Source organism: Rana temporaria, chromosome 2, assembly GCF_905171775.1.
Source record: "Rana temporaria chromosome 2, aRanTem1.1, whole genome shotgun sequence".
Lineage (NCBI taxonomy): Eukaryota > Metazoa > Chordata > Amphibia > Anura > Ranidae > Rana > Rana temporaria.
In genome coordinates this window covers 374,848,388-374,866,586 of record NC_053490.1, presented here as the reverse complement: position 1 = coordinate 374,866,586, position 18,199 = coordinate 374,848,388, and the positions used below count along the sequence as shown (strand labels likewise).

The 18,199-nt window shown below is 41.5% G+C and overlaps 1 protein-coding gene across 1 annotated transcript in view; it reads left to right on the top strand.

Moving 5' to 3' along the window:
* ITPR3 (inositol 1,4,5-trisphosphate receptor type 3) overlaps window positions 1–18,199 on the top strand; it is a 385,035-nt gene that overhangs the window by 115,597 nt on the left and 251,239 nt on the right. The window contains 2 exon segments of the mRNA XM_040339415.1: window positions 959–1,058; window positions 4,982–5,142. Of these exon segments, the coding sequence (XP_040195349.1) occupies window positions 959–1,058; window positions 4,982–5,142 (261 nt within the window).

Sequence of the window (18,199 nt, the reverse complement as noted above, 5' to 3'; positions counted from 1 at the left end):
CAGTAAGTAAAGCTGGCCATACATGGACCTCAATTCATCTGGTTCCTGCTGAACTTCTGAATTTCAATCCATCTATGGCCATTCTAGTTCACGAGACATCCATCTATCAATTGACTTCTCATGAACCGGCTTGATGAAAAATTCGGCTTTGATCAGCGCAAATGCCGATGATGGCAGGGGAGTCCCACTGTTAGGCTGGGTTCACATTGGTGTGGCTGTGGGTCACAGCAGGGGGTCCAGATCGTCCCTGTACACCGATTCAGGTGCAAATCAGGTCCAAATTGTTGCCTAAATTTGCAACTAAAACTGAGCCAAAGACGCACAGGACCCTTTTCCAATGTGGAACACGGCTGTCCCGGAGCTGTGTGAACTGACTCCATTGAGAGCCGGTCACACTCCCCTGCCATGCGAAACCTGCATCCAATTGGCATTGGTGTGAACCCAGCCTTAGACTACAAATACAGAGGGGAGGATTCCTTCATCAACCTTGAATGTGTGGATGGGGGAAATCATTTTTTTTTTCATTTATTAATTTTTGCTATTTAAAGTGGGACTAGTGTTGTTCCCTATAGACCACTGGATACTTCTATCTGTGTTACAAAGCACTTGGATGCACATGAACACTTTATTATTAATGTTTAAAATTTACATAATTATTGTTTTTATTTTGGTCATATCACATCTATGTCACATATGTCACATTAACACTACATGTGTTTGTTTTAATCTTCAGCACGCATTTATTGTGTAATATTCCAAAGCGCAGCGTATAATTTACTATTTCAGTTTTTTTCATTCAGCCAGCTGAACCATGTATGGCTAGATTTAGTCAGTCATATTACCGTATATGCATGTGTATGCTGAGTGATAGAAAAATAATCAAATTTAAAAGAAAAAGATCTCAGTTTAGCAATTTTCTGTTTCTAGAGTGAGTTTAACTGTCTGAATCATTTTTTAGGAACTCGTTTGTGAGATTAAGACATCTGTGCACCAACACTTGGATTCAGAGCACCAATGTCCCCATAGATGTTGATGAAGAAAGACCAATACGTCTTATGGTAATTACATTCATTCTTTGCCGATATTTTGGATTATTTTTTTTCTTTCTGAACAGAAATATGAGGGCTGCTGACCTGTTAATCACTTTTGTTCTGCTGTACATTTAAAAACAGTGGTGGGCGGTTATTTACCCAGGGCTGTTGATAAAAAAAAAACACTGGATTACACTCTGTCAGGCAGCTGTTCTGCTCATTAAAGGGGTTTTAAAGGTTGGTTTATTATTTTCTAAATAGGTTCCTTTAAGCTAGTGTATTGTTGGTTCACTTACCTTTTCCTTCGATTTCCCTTCTAAATGTTTTTTTTTCTTTGTCTAAATTTCTCACTTCCTGTTCCTCCTCAGTAAGCTTGCCCCCATCATCCGAGCCATTCTGGCTGGGGATTAGTCAGCGTGCTCGCCCCCTCCCTTAGGACTAGGGATGTAATCCCAAGGGAGGGGGCAAGCACTCTGACAAACCCCCAGCCAGAACGGCTTGGAGGATGGGGGCAAGCTTACTGAGGAGGAACAGGAAGTGAGAAATTCAGACAAAGAAAAAAAACATTTAGAAGGGAAATCGAAGGAAAAGGTAAGGGAACCAACAATGCACTAGCTTAAAAGGGACCTATTTAGAAAATAAAAAACTAACCTTTACAACCCCTTTAAAGAGGTTGTAACCCTAAAAAAGAAGGTTAAACAGCACAGTGCTTGTGCTATCTAATCTTCCCTTTTCTATGCTGTAGAAAACCTGGTTGATCCTGCCTATTCCTGTGTCCCCCTTAGTGTGCTGACCATGGTAATCATGGCTGCTGATCCATGATACCGTGGTCAGGTTACGTGCTCCGTCATCCTGCTGCTTTTCTCTCTCCCTCTCCCTCCCTGCCTGTCAGCTCTTGTGTGTGAGCCAATCTCTCCCTTGCCCCTCCCCTCCTGCCACTATTAGTAGCTGGCAGTAAAGTTAAAGATTACTGCCAGATCCTCTGCTTTACTAAGACATACTACACTGTGTACATGTGTGCATAAAATTGTGCCTGTAAATACCTTATTTCAGTTAGTATCTGGCCAGTCACGTGACCTCCAGCCGCTCTCCTCCCCCGATCTAAGGGCTACAGTGGGAGGGGCTGAGCAGACAGCACAGCGGTCACGTGACCTTCTGGCTGACGTCAGAGGGGGATCTCTGCCCTTGCGACTGTAGCCTTAAGATTGGGGGAGGAGAGCAGCCATAGGTCAGGTGACCGGCCAGAAACAAACTGAAAAAAGGTATTTACAGGCACAATTTTATACAAACATGTACACAGTCTAGTATGGCTTAGTTAGAACAGAGGCGCTGGCAGTAATCTTTATTTGAGTTTGAAACTATTTTAAAGCAGACCTTTAGTAATTTTTTCAACTTTCCATGTATTAAATCCTCTGCCCTTGTTGTTTTAACTTTGGATAGTAAAACGTTTTTTTTTCTGCCAGTAAATACCTTATACAGCCCACTTCCTGTTTCTTATCTGGTAAAAATCCTAGGCTTATGACATCACACACAACTCTCTCTCTCTCTTGTGAGAGTTTTCCAGGAAGGGATGGGGGATGAGTCATACAAGGGCCAATGAGAGCTGCAGGGCTGCAAAGCTGGAGGTGTGCCTCTGTGTAAATCCAGGAAGTTAACAGGCAGCAGCTTCAGCTGCCTACAGTTAAATTGGTTGCAGCCAGGCTCAGTGGAGGGAGATTTCTGCAGCATATTTGAAAAGTACAAAATCACAGTATATATAAAATAATATGCAAAGTGGTTGGAGGGAAGCTTCATAATGGCAAAGATCTTTTTATTACAAATGATGTGAGCAGACTGCAATTTTTCTTTAATGCCAGTAAACCAAGGCATCCTCAGATGTTCACCTATGTTCACAGGCACTATGTACAGAGAAAAACAAAGCAACAGGCGCCTCTTAGTAAGACTGTTTAGAATTTAATAGCCAGATGCATTAAAACACTCACATTTAAAATTCTTTATGTTCAGCGCAGGGGAGTCCAGTGGAGTCAGATATAGACCTCTGCAGTTCAGATGGTATTTCAGCTTTATTTCTCCATGCTGTCAGCGTCCTGTATCACAGGCGACTTCCGGGATTCATGCAGGATCCAGAACTAGGCTTGGGGCACATTCGGCCAGTCACAGAGAAGGCTGGAGTGCAGAGTTCAATGGAGTAAATGACTGTACTGTACTATGTACAGAGCCAATCTGAGTGGATCTGCACCCTCAGCTGATTATATCTAGGAGCCCTCCTATTCCTTTCGAAGGAACTAATGAATGAATGATTCATTCATTGGTTCCTGAGCATGGTAGAGATCATGACAGCACAATTAAGTAAAGTTAAATCCATTCACCCCCCATACATCTGTCTATGTGACCTGTATAGTAACCTAACTTATCTTGCACATCTGTATATTAACCCCTTCATCTCCATTCTCGCTCTATATGTGACCTCTACATTAACCCCCTCATCTCCATGCTCACACTGTATGTGACCTGTACATTGCACATATTTTTTCTCCTCCCTATTGTGACCTGTATGTGCTGTGTCCAGTGCACCATTACCAAGCTCCACATTTTACTCCCACAGAACCAGAAGGTTTAAAAAAAAGGTGACAAATGAGATCACCTTAGGATGTCTTCTTTCCAAAAAAGGGGCATTTTTATTTTACAGAAATTAAGAGAAAGGTTTTTTAAAACTTGTTGGTCTTTTATCCTTTAGATAGTAACAAAACACTGTATTTTTTACATAACACAAACAAATGATTTTGGGTACAGTGTTGCATGACTGAGAAATATGGCCTGGACAAGAAAGGGGTGCAACATGGTTACGCTGTATTTTCCTGGCTCTGTGTTTATGTTGTTTCCAATAAAACAGCACTGTAAACCTAATTATGTTTTGGTAATGAAGGGGTATTATAGACTGGTACCCAAGTGGTTAAGGGTGCAAGTGAAGGTCTATCATTCTTATCCTTACTTCACTACACTTTACTTCACCAACCCCATCATAAAGTATGTAGTATATACTTACCCCAGTTTAGTGACTCACCAGGCTCTAATACAGTGGTTCTCAACCTTCTAGTGCCGTGACCCCTTGATAAAATTTCCCAAGTTGTGGGGACCCCTAACAGTAAAATGATTTCGTAGCGTGGGTTGTCAGCACCCAAGGCAAGACAAGTAATTTGTGCCCCTAACCCAGGGACATTTTGCCCTCCCTGAGTCCCTTCCACTCATACGGTATTAAATCCCATTATGCTACATTTTAGAATGTACCACTTTTTCTCTTTGTTCTCCTTTCTTTCCCTTTTATCTCTCTATCCTAATTTTTTTCCCCCATCACTCTCTCTAGCCGTCTTTCTTGTTGTTTAATGGCAACTATAATCACAGGTAGTGTTACTCACTGTGTCTCCGACTTTGTGGTGTCTCGCAGCAGTGACACCTATGCTGAAATCAGGACATAGGGTCTCCTCCAGCCCCTCCCACTTCATTCTTTACCAGTCAGCTGACCTCTAATCTCTGCCCCCAGCTATGTCATGAACTGAGTGGGTGGCTGTGAAGAGGCTGAGTGGGCGGCCGCAGGCTCCAGGGACAGCCCTGCTGGGCGGTTGCAAAAAGACTAGGAGAGCGGTGTGGGCTTCAGGAACAGCCCAGGATTCGGTGACCCCTGGCAAATCGTCATTTGACCCCAGAGGGGGTCCCGACCCCCAGGTTGAGAACCACTGCTCTAATATATGAAAAAAGATGACACCCCTGGACTTTACACTTTTAAAACCCAAGCTAATAATGATAGCTATCATATTTTGCCCTTACAGTTAACCTTTAAAAGTTTTAAAATCTTTCCAAACATGATGTTATAGAGCATATTACCTAGTTGTTAGTGTTCTTTGCACGGTCTGATTCTGTCATTACCAATATTTCTTTTTTGTTTTGCTTAGCTGGGTACCTGTCCCACAAAAGAAGATAAGGAAGCATTCGCTATTGTTTCTGTACCTGTATCTGAGATTCGGGATTTGGATTTTGCCAATGATGCAAGTTCTATGCTAGCAAATTTTGTGGAACGTTTGAATGAGGGATTCATCAGCCAAAATGATCGGAGGTATGTGGTGCAATATGGAGAGGTAAAACTGTCCACCTAATAAGGCTGTCCACCTAGCAAAGTCAATGTAAATAAGGTGAATCTATGTCCACTTTTAATAACCAGTCATGTGATAGGGAAATTAAAAGCAGAATTTGTTCTTGCATGTGATTAGTTGATTGAATTAGACACTGTTTTGCTTCATTTACTAAGCTAAATTCATTTTCACTTTTAATGCAAGCATTCACTTTGTTAAGTGAATAGTCTTTATTTCCATGGTACATTATCTTCACAATATCTATGGTATACAAGTTATATTGATAATTATAGTCTGTCACTGTATTACTTGGATTTAATAAGCCAGAAACCCCTTTATAGTTTAAATGTCAAAGTAATCTATGTGCAAGCATAAGGTGCTCACTGTAAACTCTGGCAAGCAGGGAAGAATTCACAAAATAATTAAATATTACCAGTGGGGATGAGTGATAAGCAAATTGATTCTATGTCAAACATATACATTTGGCCAATTTGCTGAGAATCCTACAACTCACAAATTAGGGATCTACATTCAATATTTAAACCATTCATAAACTGGTGAACTGCTGATTCTACTGACTTTGTGAGGGCTACAGGGCCGTTGCTACCCCTAGGCAAACTAGTCAGCCGCCTAGGGCACACTGCTGCCTAAGGCGCCCAACCACTTGTGTTTCTACTCTCTTCTCTCTGCAGCAAGCAACCAAGTCTCAGCATCAGCAGGCAGCTGCCGCTCTGTTCACACATAGTGTCAGAGGCGCAGCGGCGGCAGAGGACTGTGTCCTGACTCCTGAATAAATGGAAGCAGGCAAACATTCATTGATGGGCACTGGTAGGCTGCACTCATGGGCGCTGGAAGGCTGCCGTGGTTGGGCGCTGGTGAGGTTGCATTTGATGGGCGCTGGTGAAGCTGCATTGATGGATGCTGGTAGGCTGCATTGATGGATGCTGGAAGGCTGCATTGATGGGCACTGGGGAGGCTGCATTGATGGGCGCTGGTGAGGCTGCATTTGATGACTTCATTAAAAAGGTGGGGTATACATGGGCAGGGAAATGGGGTGGAATCAGGGGTGAAGCCAGGGGGGCACAAAATAAGGTTTTGCCTAGGGTGTCAAAAATCCTTGCACCAGCCCTGGAGGGCTACCTACTTATTTAATATAAAATTATATTATTTTAATTGTAATGTACAGGACACATGCAACATTTTCACACACCACAGCTTATAGGCGTGTACCTTCATTGATTAGACACTGGCAAAGCTTTAGCGAACATACCCACTGGGCATCTTGCCTGTAACCCTACCCAACTCTGTGAGTGCCTCAAAGTGATGGACCTTTTTCCCTTCATGAAGAAATTCACCCTTAGCTTGATTTTTTTATCTTCTGTATCTTTAGTCAAACCTTCACTGTCTTCTAAGACCAGCATAGAACCAGTGTATCCAGATGAGTAAGCACACCTTGGGAACCGTACCTGGACTCCACGATTTGCAGAGGGACTGTAATGTTGCTTCGGGCACTGGATGCTGTATGGGCGGTCACCTTGGCACTTGGTGCAACTTGTTGCGTTAGTTGCAGGGTGTTATACAGGTCCAGGGGCATGGTCCACCACTTTGGAACCCAGTACCTGAAGACTCCTTCAGGGGTATGCCCACTGTGATCGACAAAGCCCGGGCAATTTACAACCCAGTGTTGTGGAAAGAAAAAACAGGGTCGTCCTGTATCTTTGACCATTACTGAAAAAATGTGGCTTTGTTTGGAATGTACTCAGTGTAAACTTTTCAAGCTTAATTGCTAAAATTCAACTGCTCAGCAAAAAAAACTGCTGGCAGAGCTTTTTGCTGAGAAAGCCATGCGTGTGTATGGTTTTTCACCGAGAAAACTGCCGGGAATCTAGACGAGAAAAATAGAGAACCTGCTATCTATTTTCTCGTTGGGATTCTCGGCAGTGTTTTCTTGTCGAGAAACCCGAGCGTATGTATACTTACCTGCCTCCATGGAAACCCGCGCATGCTCGATGAGACTTCGGCGCATGAGCGGTAGCTTCCAAGGCTTAGTGTAGGGTGTAGCAAGATGGTGGCTCATGCTCGTCATAGTCGATGACGTCACTGTCAGTCATTCTTTTGAATGGCCGTGTGTACACTTGGCCAGCAAGGAAAGCTTGCCGGGAATCTCGTCAGAAAAAACAATGTTTTTTTCCTGACGAGATTCCCGGCCGTGTGTACAGGGCTTTAGTCTCAGATGGATGGACAGGAATTACATCACACAACTGGTCAAAACTTCTTTAACACCATTTAGATCCCTTATAAGGTACTCAGGTGTTTCCTCGTGACTTTTTACCACAAGGATTCATTACAGAACTGTCTACTCTGGGTTACTGTGTACTCCTTATAAACACGCTTAAAGGAGTTCTCTAAGCTAAAACTTTTAACCCCCGCTGTGCCCGGGCTGTAAAACTATACAAAATAAACTTTCACTTACCTGCCTACGATCCCCCGTTGTTCCGATATCGCCGTCCCGTTCTCCGGTCCCGGTCTGTTCCACTTCCTGCGGGTCGGTGACTCACAGTGCGCTCAGCCTATCAACGGCTACGACGGGACATTGCTGCGGCCGCTCATAGGCTGAGCGCACTGTGAGTCACCGACCCGCAGGAAGTGGAACAGACCGGGACCGGAGAACGGGACGGCGATATCGGAACAACGGGGGATCGTAGGCAGGTAAGTGAAAGTTTATTTTGTATAGTTTTACAGCCCGGGCACAGCGGGGGTTAAAAGTTTTAGCTTGGAGAACTCCTTTAACCAAAAATCTGCACTATATTCTGCGGATACCCCACAGACAAATACCCTAATTTGAAGCTATAGTGGAGATCAGGACGATGCAAAATCGCACATGAGAATTCACTCTGCTGAAAGCCCACACAACACTCAACTTCAGAGTGACGATGTGTCCCTTGCACCAGAGCAAGAACTGGCTCTGACACTGGTCTCAACATCTGAGTCTAGCTCTATTTCAGGTACACAACATGCAGCCTATTTGACTAAAGCAGAATTCTCTGCATCTATATCTCAATTTATTGGACAGATTACAGTCTAATACAGACATCTCTGCCCAGCCCCCAAAAATGCCACACCACTTCTCTTTCTCCGGTTGTTCAACTGAAGTCAGATCTTGATATGTCCGGCCTTAAGGATGCAGACACAAAAGGAAAAAAAAGGCATTGAGGAAATATATATATATATATATATATATATATATATATGTATACACACAGTATCTGACAAAAGTAAGTACACCCTCACATTTTTGTAAATATTTTATTATTATTATTATTATTTATTATATATATTATATTTAATGTGACAACAATGAAGAAATTACACTTTGCTACAATGTAAAGTAGTGATTGTACAGCCTGTATGGCAGTGTAAATGTGCTGTCCACTCAAATGAACTCAACACACAGTCATTAATGTCTAAACTGCTGAAAACAAAAGTGAGTACACCCCTAAGTGAAAATGTAAAAATTGGGCCCAATTATACATTTTACCTTCATGTTTTCATGTGACTCGTTAGTGTTACAAGGTCTCAGGTGTGATTGGGGAGCAGGTGTGTTAAATTTGGTTTTATCGCTCTCACTCATACTGGATAGTGGAAGTTCAACATGGAAACATACGAGCAATGCAGTGTTCAATCAGCCTGCTGCAATATGGATGGAACCTCTCTGTTGCTTTGTTGTCTGGGGCATACAAATAAATAAGCAGAGGAGAGAGGAACTGAGAGGTTGGAAGGCTGATTGAATGGAAAGTTATTCTGATGCCTACACAGAATAACTTTTGCACACACAGGAGCATGTTGTTTTACATTGGATGATGTTTTTAGATGATTTACATATATATGATGTATGTGTTTACATATTTATATATATATATATATATATATACAAATTTGGAGGGGTAGCATTATATAAAAAAAATGTATTTAGATTTGCCGTAAGGCAGGAAAATCTTGCTGAAAATGGTGAGACTCTTGCGCTATCGGTGCTTAACACTAGGGGGCACTGCTGCAATCACCTGGTGGTCTGCCTTAAACAGAAAAAAACAAATATGGATAGGTGATGGTGACGCGCTGTGAAACTACTAACTACAGCAAGGGAACACAAAGAGAACCCTGAAACTGGTCTCAGTAGGTACTCAAAGGGTATTGGTGGAAGAAAAAAGAGGGAGACCCATGGTGCAGTACCGTATAAAAATGTATTAAGACTAGGTAGCAAAAAGTAAAAAACTCACATTTAGAGTGTAGGACAACAGCCAAAACCTACGAGCAGCGAGCTCGTCTCACCGCTGTCAGTCCGTGTCGGCTCTGGTGCTCCTGTTCCCGACGCGTGTTCGTCACACCACGTGACTTCTTCAGGGGATTCTTTGAGTTATCTATTTTTTATACCTGCTTGTATACCCACACCACTGCATCAGTTTATATTACTGTCTAGTTGCTTTATATAGTTTGTCACACTTTGTTACGCATTATATATTTTGTTTTGTTCTAATCACCTCCCCTTCCCCCATATTCATTTATTTTTTCACACAAGGGTCTTTTTACCCAGTTTCTGGGTTCTCTTTGTGTTCCCTTGCTGTAGTAGTAGTTTCACAGCGCGTCACCAGGAAAATCTTGCTGTTGGAGTTTTCAATTTATATAAAAAGCCAGGGGCTTACCGAGCTCACAAAACTCCATCTGTAATATGACTTCTGGTTGGTTATTTTTTTTACACATTATTAATCCTACCACGTCTACATTAATTGTGGAATATCCTACTATATAAAGTGTTTTTTTTAGTTTTGGATAGAGTAGTGGGAGCTTACAACCCCTGTCAGATTTATATTGCTGTCTGTGTCCCTGCTAAGGAAATTCACCCTCTCTATATGTCCTGGTGATCATTGTTACCCAGAACAAAAATAAGGGAAAGTCCAAAATGTTGAGTGGTCACCAACAACAGGAAAGGAAGCAGAGAGAATTCTTCCACTGGGGACATTTGTTCTGGTAAATGCTGTCTAAGGCCTCGTACACACAAGTGGAATTTCCGATGGAAAAAGTCTGTCTGTGTGTATGCCCCATCGGAAATTCCAATGAATTCCATCGGAGATTACATAGAGAACATGTTCTCTTTTCCTCCGATGGAATTCTGTCAGAATTCCGATGTGAGTTTGGTCGGGCTAAAGCCCGATCGTGTGTACAGGGCATGAGAGGGGATTTCCCTCACTTTGGAGAGATTTTTTCTAGCTTCCTGTTGTGTGTACAGAACAGGAAGTGAAGAAAGATCTTCCCAAAGAGATTCCCAAATGACCTAACAGGGGGTTTCCTGTTAGGCCGCGTACACACGACCGATCCAAACCGATGAAAACGGACTGAAGTTCAGTTTCATCCGGTCCAAACCGACCGTGTGTACGGCCCATCGGTCTGTTGTCCTTCGGACAAAAATTAGAGAACTTGCTTTAAAATCGAACCGATGAACGGCTGACCGATAGATCAAAACCGATGGTTAGTACACAAAAGCATTGGTTCAAAACCCGCGCATGCTCAGAATCAAGTCGACGCATGCTTGGAAGCATTGAACTTCGTTTTTTTTCAGCACGTCGTGTGAAGTTGTGCTTTGCAAGGAAATTTTCCCCAGAGCTTAGTGAATGAGAAGCTCTGCTGACTTACATTGTCCAATCACGGGCAAGCAAAATTGCTGTTTTTTTTTTTTTCTTTGCAAGGGAATTTGTCCCAGGCTTAGTGAACCTGGTGAAGCCAATCACATGCAAATTGCAGCTTCCCTTGCTAAGTGAATAGCATATTTGCCTTTAGTAAATTAGCCCTATTAGGATGAGTTAATTTTCCAATTTTTTATATAGTTAATTTTCCAATTTTTTATATAGACCATGAATATATTTGTTATGATAATTGCCTAGAATTTGTTTTCCAGACTAAACTTGCTTTGTCATTTATAACCTATCATTCTAAGGGAGAATTCACTCTATCTGAACACTTTACCACTCCGGCAGCAGTCCGTTGCTGACTGCAGTACGAGGCAGTGTGGTACGCGATTCAAATGCATCACATGGCTCAACTTTTTTGTACAAACTTTATATGAAGTGTACAAAGTGTACGAAACATACATTTCATTCATGCCAATGTAAAGCAGCGCAATGTCATGTGGTGCAGTGCAATAAAATGCAGAATGTCTGCATTTTATAGAGGCACCCTGCTACACAGCCTTAGTCTACATCGCAGTGTGAATGGAATGCATAGGAAACAATTCTTTCCTGTTTGCCCTTGCAGTGACAGACATTTTACAATGCAGTAAAACATTTATCACTGCACATAGAGAATTTCCCTAAGGGCTAATTCACACTATCTTTCTATTAGGCTGCCCACCTTTGAACCCTATCTAAACTTTCATTTTCCTTCTTTGGAGTGATGTCTAAAACCATACTGTTAATGGGATCTTACAAAATTACCATTGGCAGTCCTACACTAGCATTACATTTTAACTTTCTTTTTAATGCATCCCAAGATTTAATTTGACATTTTGGAGCTGCTGCTTGAATTTAAGTGCTGTTGATTAGTTTACTTTTAATCAATATAATCAAGTCTCCAGATCTATTGTTGCCCAGCTATACACCATGTAACACAGAGGAGGTAAAGCCATTACCACAGCCTGGATATATGAGCTCACATTTTTCAACATTAAAGTACATATGCAATTCAACTGCCCGTGATGACATTTTTTATAGATCTGTGTGTATAATGATACCATTCTGCTGAGTTTTAGTACTTCTACTTTATTTTGTGTCTCATAGCAAAACTGGAAACATTATATTCTCTTTCAGTAGATCATTAATAAAGAGATGTAAAAAATAGGGCTCAGTACTGATTTGTCATCCACCTTTTCTGGTTTCAGCCAATTCTTGTACAATCATCTTTTGCTTCTGTCATTTAGCCGGTTTTTACCCATCTGAATTTTCCTTGCACCTGCATTTTCTGTAGTAGTTTGTTATGAGGAATAATATCAAATGCCTTTGCAGAATCCAAACACATTAAGTCAGCAGCATGTTTATCATCCATATTTGAACCTTACTTCCCCATAAAAACAAATCATGTTAGTTTAACACAGCCCATCTTTTATTCCATTTCTAATATTTCCAACATTGTATATGATCTATTATAATAACTTCAGATCACTTACAAAACAATAGTCAGGATTACTGATGCATAGCTTTGCAATTTTAGGTTTTTATTGTTCATAAATAATGGTAGCAAATTGTATGACAGCCTTGTGGAACTGTATCTGTTAAGCGAAAGTCTAAGAACATAAATTGATGTAGATAGAGAGGAAAAGATTATTGGTTTAATCTTTTTGCAACATACCAATAATTAGTATTATTTAGCTTTCCCAACTGTAGTTATTATCTTCTGTAAATTGAATTTCATTGTGACCTTGCATAAAAGGAAAACATAGCATGCTTGTTTTAATATGTGAACCAATTCGATTGTAGCTAAATGTAGACATATACCCAGGCCAGGGGGTCACAGGGGGCTAGAAATGTCATCTTTGCTATTTGTCATTGTCCAAAGACACTGTAGACAAATGCATGCGTCATACCTTTCTGCAGGATCAAGCAGGCAAAATAAATGATTATATAACATTTGGTTTGTATCGTTATAACTTTGGTAAATCACAGTCAATAATACCTTGTAACTTATACTAATTTATGCTTCTGGTAAATGATGAGGTTCACACACTCTTAAAGCATTTAACAAGTCAAGGTGTTTGGATGTATCTTGCATCATGACAGGTTTTCCCTTAATCCAGTACTGAGCTAGTCAACATGGTTCAATCATATGGCTTTTAGGCCCCATGCACACAGGGCATTTTCTCAGCTCTCCTAAATGCCTTTCCTCTGGGCCTGCAGTGTTTTAGCAGTAAAAACGCTTGACGGGTGTAAATGTACACCCCTGGCTCTAAACACCTTTAACTGCATCTGTGTGCATGGACACAAAGGAGGAGATTTACTAAAACCGGGGCACACAGAATTTGGTGCAGCTGTGCAGAGTAATCAATCAGCTTCCAGGTTTTATTGTCAAAGCCTAATTAAACAAGCCTAACTACTTCCCACGGCCGGGTGGGCAGTCTCTCCTTCTGAGAGGATGTTCGGGAACATCCCTCAAAAGGAGGGGGATAACGCGCGCGCGTTCTCACGCAGTGGAGCGATCCCGATGCACTCATGTCACCCGGAAATGGCGCATCTCAGATCAGCAGGAGGGCTCTATGATTGGCCCTCCTGATCACATGGCGGCCGTGTCCAATTACAGCCGTCATGTGATGTAAACACAGAGCCGGTTGCTAGGCGATTGGCTCTCCTCACACAGAAGTTGTCGGTAAGGAGAGGAGAGTGGATCGCTGCAGCCCGGCTGGTGATCAGTGAGTATGAGCTGTTTTTTACTCACTGATCACCAGCCTAGTGTCCCCACAATGTAAAACACACACAGTAAACATACATGTCCCCCAAAACACATGTCCTCCACATATGTAACAGTAAAATCACATGTCTCAATGATCATTTGCACACACATGTCCCTGATCACCTGCGCACATCTGTACATGATCATCTGCGTACATATGTCCGTGATCACACAAAACAATTATTATACACTTAACAGGATTTTTTTTACCAAAAACATGTAGCAGAATAAATGTTGACTTAAATTTATGACAAAAATTAGATTTTATTGGACTTCTTTTAAAATAGAAAGAAGAAAATATATTTTTTTTCCAAATTTTCGCTCTTCTTTCACTCATATTGCAAAAAATATTTGTGCAAACAAAATGATAAAAATTTAATTTGGGTACAGTGTAGCATGACCGCGCAATTGTCATTGAAAGTGCGAGAGCGCTGAAAGCTGAAAATTGGTCTGGGAAGGAAGGGGGTGAACGTGCCCGGTATTGATGTGGTTAAGATAGAAGCTGATTGGCGACCATGCACATCTGCACCAGATTCTGTGTGCACCAGTTTTAGCTAATTTCCCCCATAGGTTAACATGGAGGGGTGTTTAAAGGCAGAAAAAAAAATAAAACTCCAGATGCCCCTAAAAGCAGCGTTGTTAATGCTCACTGTTGCATAGATGCTGTTTCAGCTATCTAAAATACTATTTGGAAGGGGAAGTGTTAAAGGGCTGAGCACTGTCATAACAAAATTGTATTGGTGGGCTCTTTCTTACCTCTTCCTATTTGTTTAAGTGTAGTAATAGGATGTGTAGGATAAATAGCACCTTTTATCAGTGGTTGATTCGCACAGCCATTTATTGAATTGTTAAACAAACCCTTATCTGCTCCGTGCACATTTATGATAAAACAATGAGCATCCGTTTATTACGCAAACACAGATAACAGCAAGAATGGGAACAGCCCTGTGTATATAGAAGAGCTTGAGTGCTCTTTGCCATTAATTCAGTGCAGTCTGCTTTATTGTGCATAGATCATCATTTTACTACTTGCGTCCATATATCCAGCATAGTTTTAGAGCAGCATGCTCATTGCTGCAGCACACAAGTACAGTCGGATCCAGGTCACTGAGACAATGCGGAGGGTGCTAGATATAATTAGAATGTTCTTACCCTGAGGTTCTTTTCTAGTCTTGTCCTGTTGAATGCACAGGATATCTCATGTCTGCTATGAAATTGTGTCTGCTGATCCATCTATGAATGGTAAAAATTCTTTATAGTCCACACCCCAGTGACTTCATCTCTGCTGTCTGAGACATGCATATTCTTTATAAGGTGCATGCAAAGCAAGGATTAACTAGAACCTACCCAGTTTGCAGCGACAGTAAATTCTGGTTTTATTTAATCCCTTGTCATTACTGATCTCATTTTGATCACTCACGCAATATTTACTTTATTTATTTTTTATTTATGTAACAGTGTTCTGTAGTCCATTTCAGCAGTGTTTTCCAACAAAGATGTCTTTGTATGTAGCCGTATTTTTATTTTCCTGCTTCCTTATTCAGTATCAACAAAAATTAGAGCATTCTCCGGTACTTTTAACCATTGGGCCATGAGCCAGGTCTTTTGGATTGAGGAAAAATATAAAAAGGTTCTTGAGAAAGTAGAGTGGTGGTGGACAGCAGGCAGCCTTTGGGTCACACTGTGCCAACTGGCAACCCTCCAAACCCGGACTTGATTCTTTCTCACACAAAGCAGCAACATCTATACGCTTTATTCATCAAAATCTTCCATGAATTGAAATTGGTACACATTGTACACTGTGTCCATAATATTGAGAACAGAGGAAGCAGTCCGGTGGGGAGTGCAGTAGGAACAGCTGTAATGAGGACATTGCTATCTGACACTTGACTGCTAATGCAAAATATGACCTCATTGTAGAATCCACATGTGTATCTGAGATAATACTGTGGAGTGTTGAATTACAGTCTTACCAGTAGCAAGAGATGAGAGAAGAGACCTTACTAGGAAATACTAATCATGATCTGATTTTATTGGGGAAATATGACTTTGAAAACATGCCATGCAGTGTTGCAAAATATGTAATCTTATATGAGTCTATCAGTGATTATGAGCCAGCCTAGTGTCATTGTGGAGCATGTTTAAATCATAGTTTTTAAATGAAAAAAAAAAAAAAAAACAACCATAAAAGTATTATTTTAGTGGGGACTAAATGTTTTTTGTTTTAAATGTTGTACTTGAGTGTTTTGTGTTCTTTTCTTTCAGCAGGAGGAGGTCAGTGCTCTTTTAAATGTGTTTTATAGGCTGCCCTTATCTGCTTTGCTGAAAAAAGCCTATTGGCGACAGAGCTGAATAGCCAACATTACACACCACTTAATTTTGAGTCATAGAAGTGACTCATCATTTTCACTCCCCCTCCAGACTTATTTCCTGTGTGTCAATCAAAGAGAACCAGTCTGATAGATAACAGCTTCTGTTGTACTATATCTTTTGAAAACACATAATGCTCTGTGAAACTTGTTGGGGCTACATCTATATTAAATGATTATTTGTAATATGAAGTTTATATATACATAGCAAAATAAAAGGAAATAAATACAATAACAATGCAACAATGCAATACATTACATCACTTTCCAAATTTTCATTCTGTCATACAAGAATTTTCATAACTTTAGTAACCTCTTCATTTTTCATATGGAGCCTAACATGCAAAAAAAAATAGATGATCATTTGTCCGATAATCTCATTGTGTGTACCAGGCTTTAGGTTCCCTTAAGATGGATGGCCAGGGAATCAACCGCCTGTTTTTACCATTTTCGCACCCCGACTGCCTACCTACAAGAGTACATGGTCTTGCTTGAGTAAGCACACATTGCACTGCAATTTTAACCCAACATTCTGATTTTGACAGGTGGCACCACCTGTCAAATTCTCCCATGTAGGTAAATGGGATTGCACAGTAGCCATGAGGCAAATGCTTGCTTCACAGTTGCAGCATGGTCCCGCAATGTGAAATCTCCAATAAATGCTTCCACATGTTTGCTGTGTCTCCCACATGGCTTCTGGCAAACTGCAAACGGGACTTCTTAGAACCTTCTTTCAACAACTCTTCCATAAAGGACAGAATTGGGGAGTGCACTACTAATAGTTGTCCTGTGGACAGATTCTCCCACCTGAGCTGTGGATCTCTGCAGCTCCTCCAGAGTTACCATGGCCCTCTTGTCTGCTGCTTCTCTGATTACTGCTCTCCTTGCCCGGCCTGTCAGTTTAGGTAGACGGCCATGTCTTGGTAGGTTTGCAGTTGTGCAACAGCAGTCAGATGATGGATTGAACAGGGCTCCGTAAGATGTTCAAAGCTTGGGATATTTTTTATAACCTAACCCTGCTTTAAAAACTTGACAGGGCTTGACAGGACAGCTGTTTTTTTTACTGAGATTAGATTACACACATGTGGACTCTATTTACTAATTAGGTGACTTCTGAAGGCAATTGGTTCCACTGGATTTTAGTTAGGGGTATCAGAGTAAAGGGGGCTGAGTATAAATGCACGCCACACTTTTCAGATATTTATTTGTAAAAAAAATTGAAAACCATTTATAATTTTCCGTTCACTTCACAATCATGTACCACTTTGTGTTGGTCTATCACATAAAATCCCCCAAAAATGTATTTACTTTTTTGGTTGTAACATGACAAAATGTGGATAATTTAAAGGGGTATGAATACTTTTTCAAGCTACTGTAAAGTGTTCCTTTACATTAGGCAATATGTCTTAATTATCCTTTAGGCCCCTTTCACACTGGTGCAACTTCAAAGTCACACGATTTTGCCGCAATTTTGACAAGACTGGATTTGACTTTGCCCTGCGATTTAAAGTCTGACTTCAATGAACATGGATCCGACTTTGATCCCTCGACAATACCAGGCACTGTCTGGTATGAATCTTTAGGGAGAACTCCACGCTAAATAAAAAAACGCATGGGTTCCCCCTCCAAGAGCATAACAGGCCCTTCAGTCTGGCATAGATTTTAAGGGGAACTCCCACGCTGAAAAAACTGCGTGGGGCCCCCCCAAAATCCATATTAGCCTGCATGCCCTCAACATAGGGGGTGGGAGCTTTGGGGCAGGTTTTTATTAGGGCAGCTCCGGCGTCTCGTCGGACTTCTTTTCCCTCTTCCGGCAACATCTTCTGCCTCCTCCGCTGATGACTTCTGTGTGTTCTTTTCCCCTCTCTGTGTCTTCTCCGATCATGTCTTCTAGCCCTCTCCGGTTCTTCCCCCTCTGTCCACTGTCGTCTGCTTTTGCCGGGTTTTCTCTGCTGTCTTCTCGCTCTTTTGCCTGCCCCTTATGACATCACCACCCATCATGCCCCAGGCGGTGACATCATAAGGGGCGGGCCTCCAGTGACCCTGCCTCATGCCAATATAAGTAGTGGCACACTGCACACCCAGCATTAGAGTGGGAGAGAGCGTTGAGTCAACATTGGAAGAAAAGCAGAGCGAGAAGACAGCGGAAAAGAGCTGGAAACAGAGTGAGAAGACAGCGGAG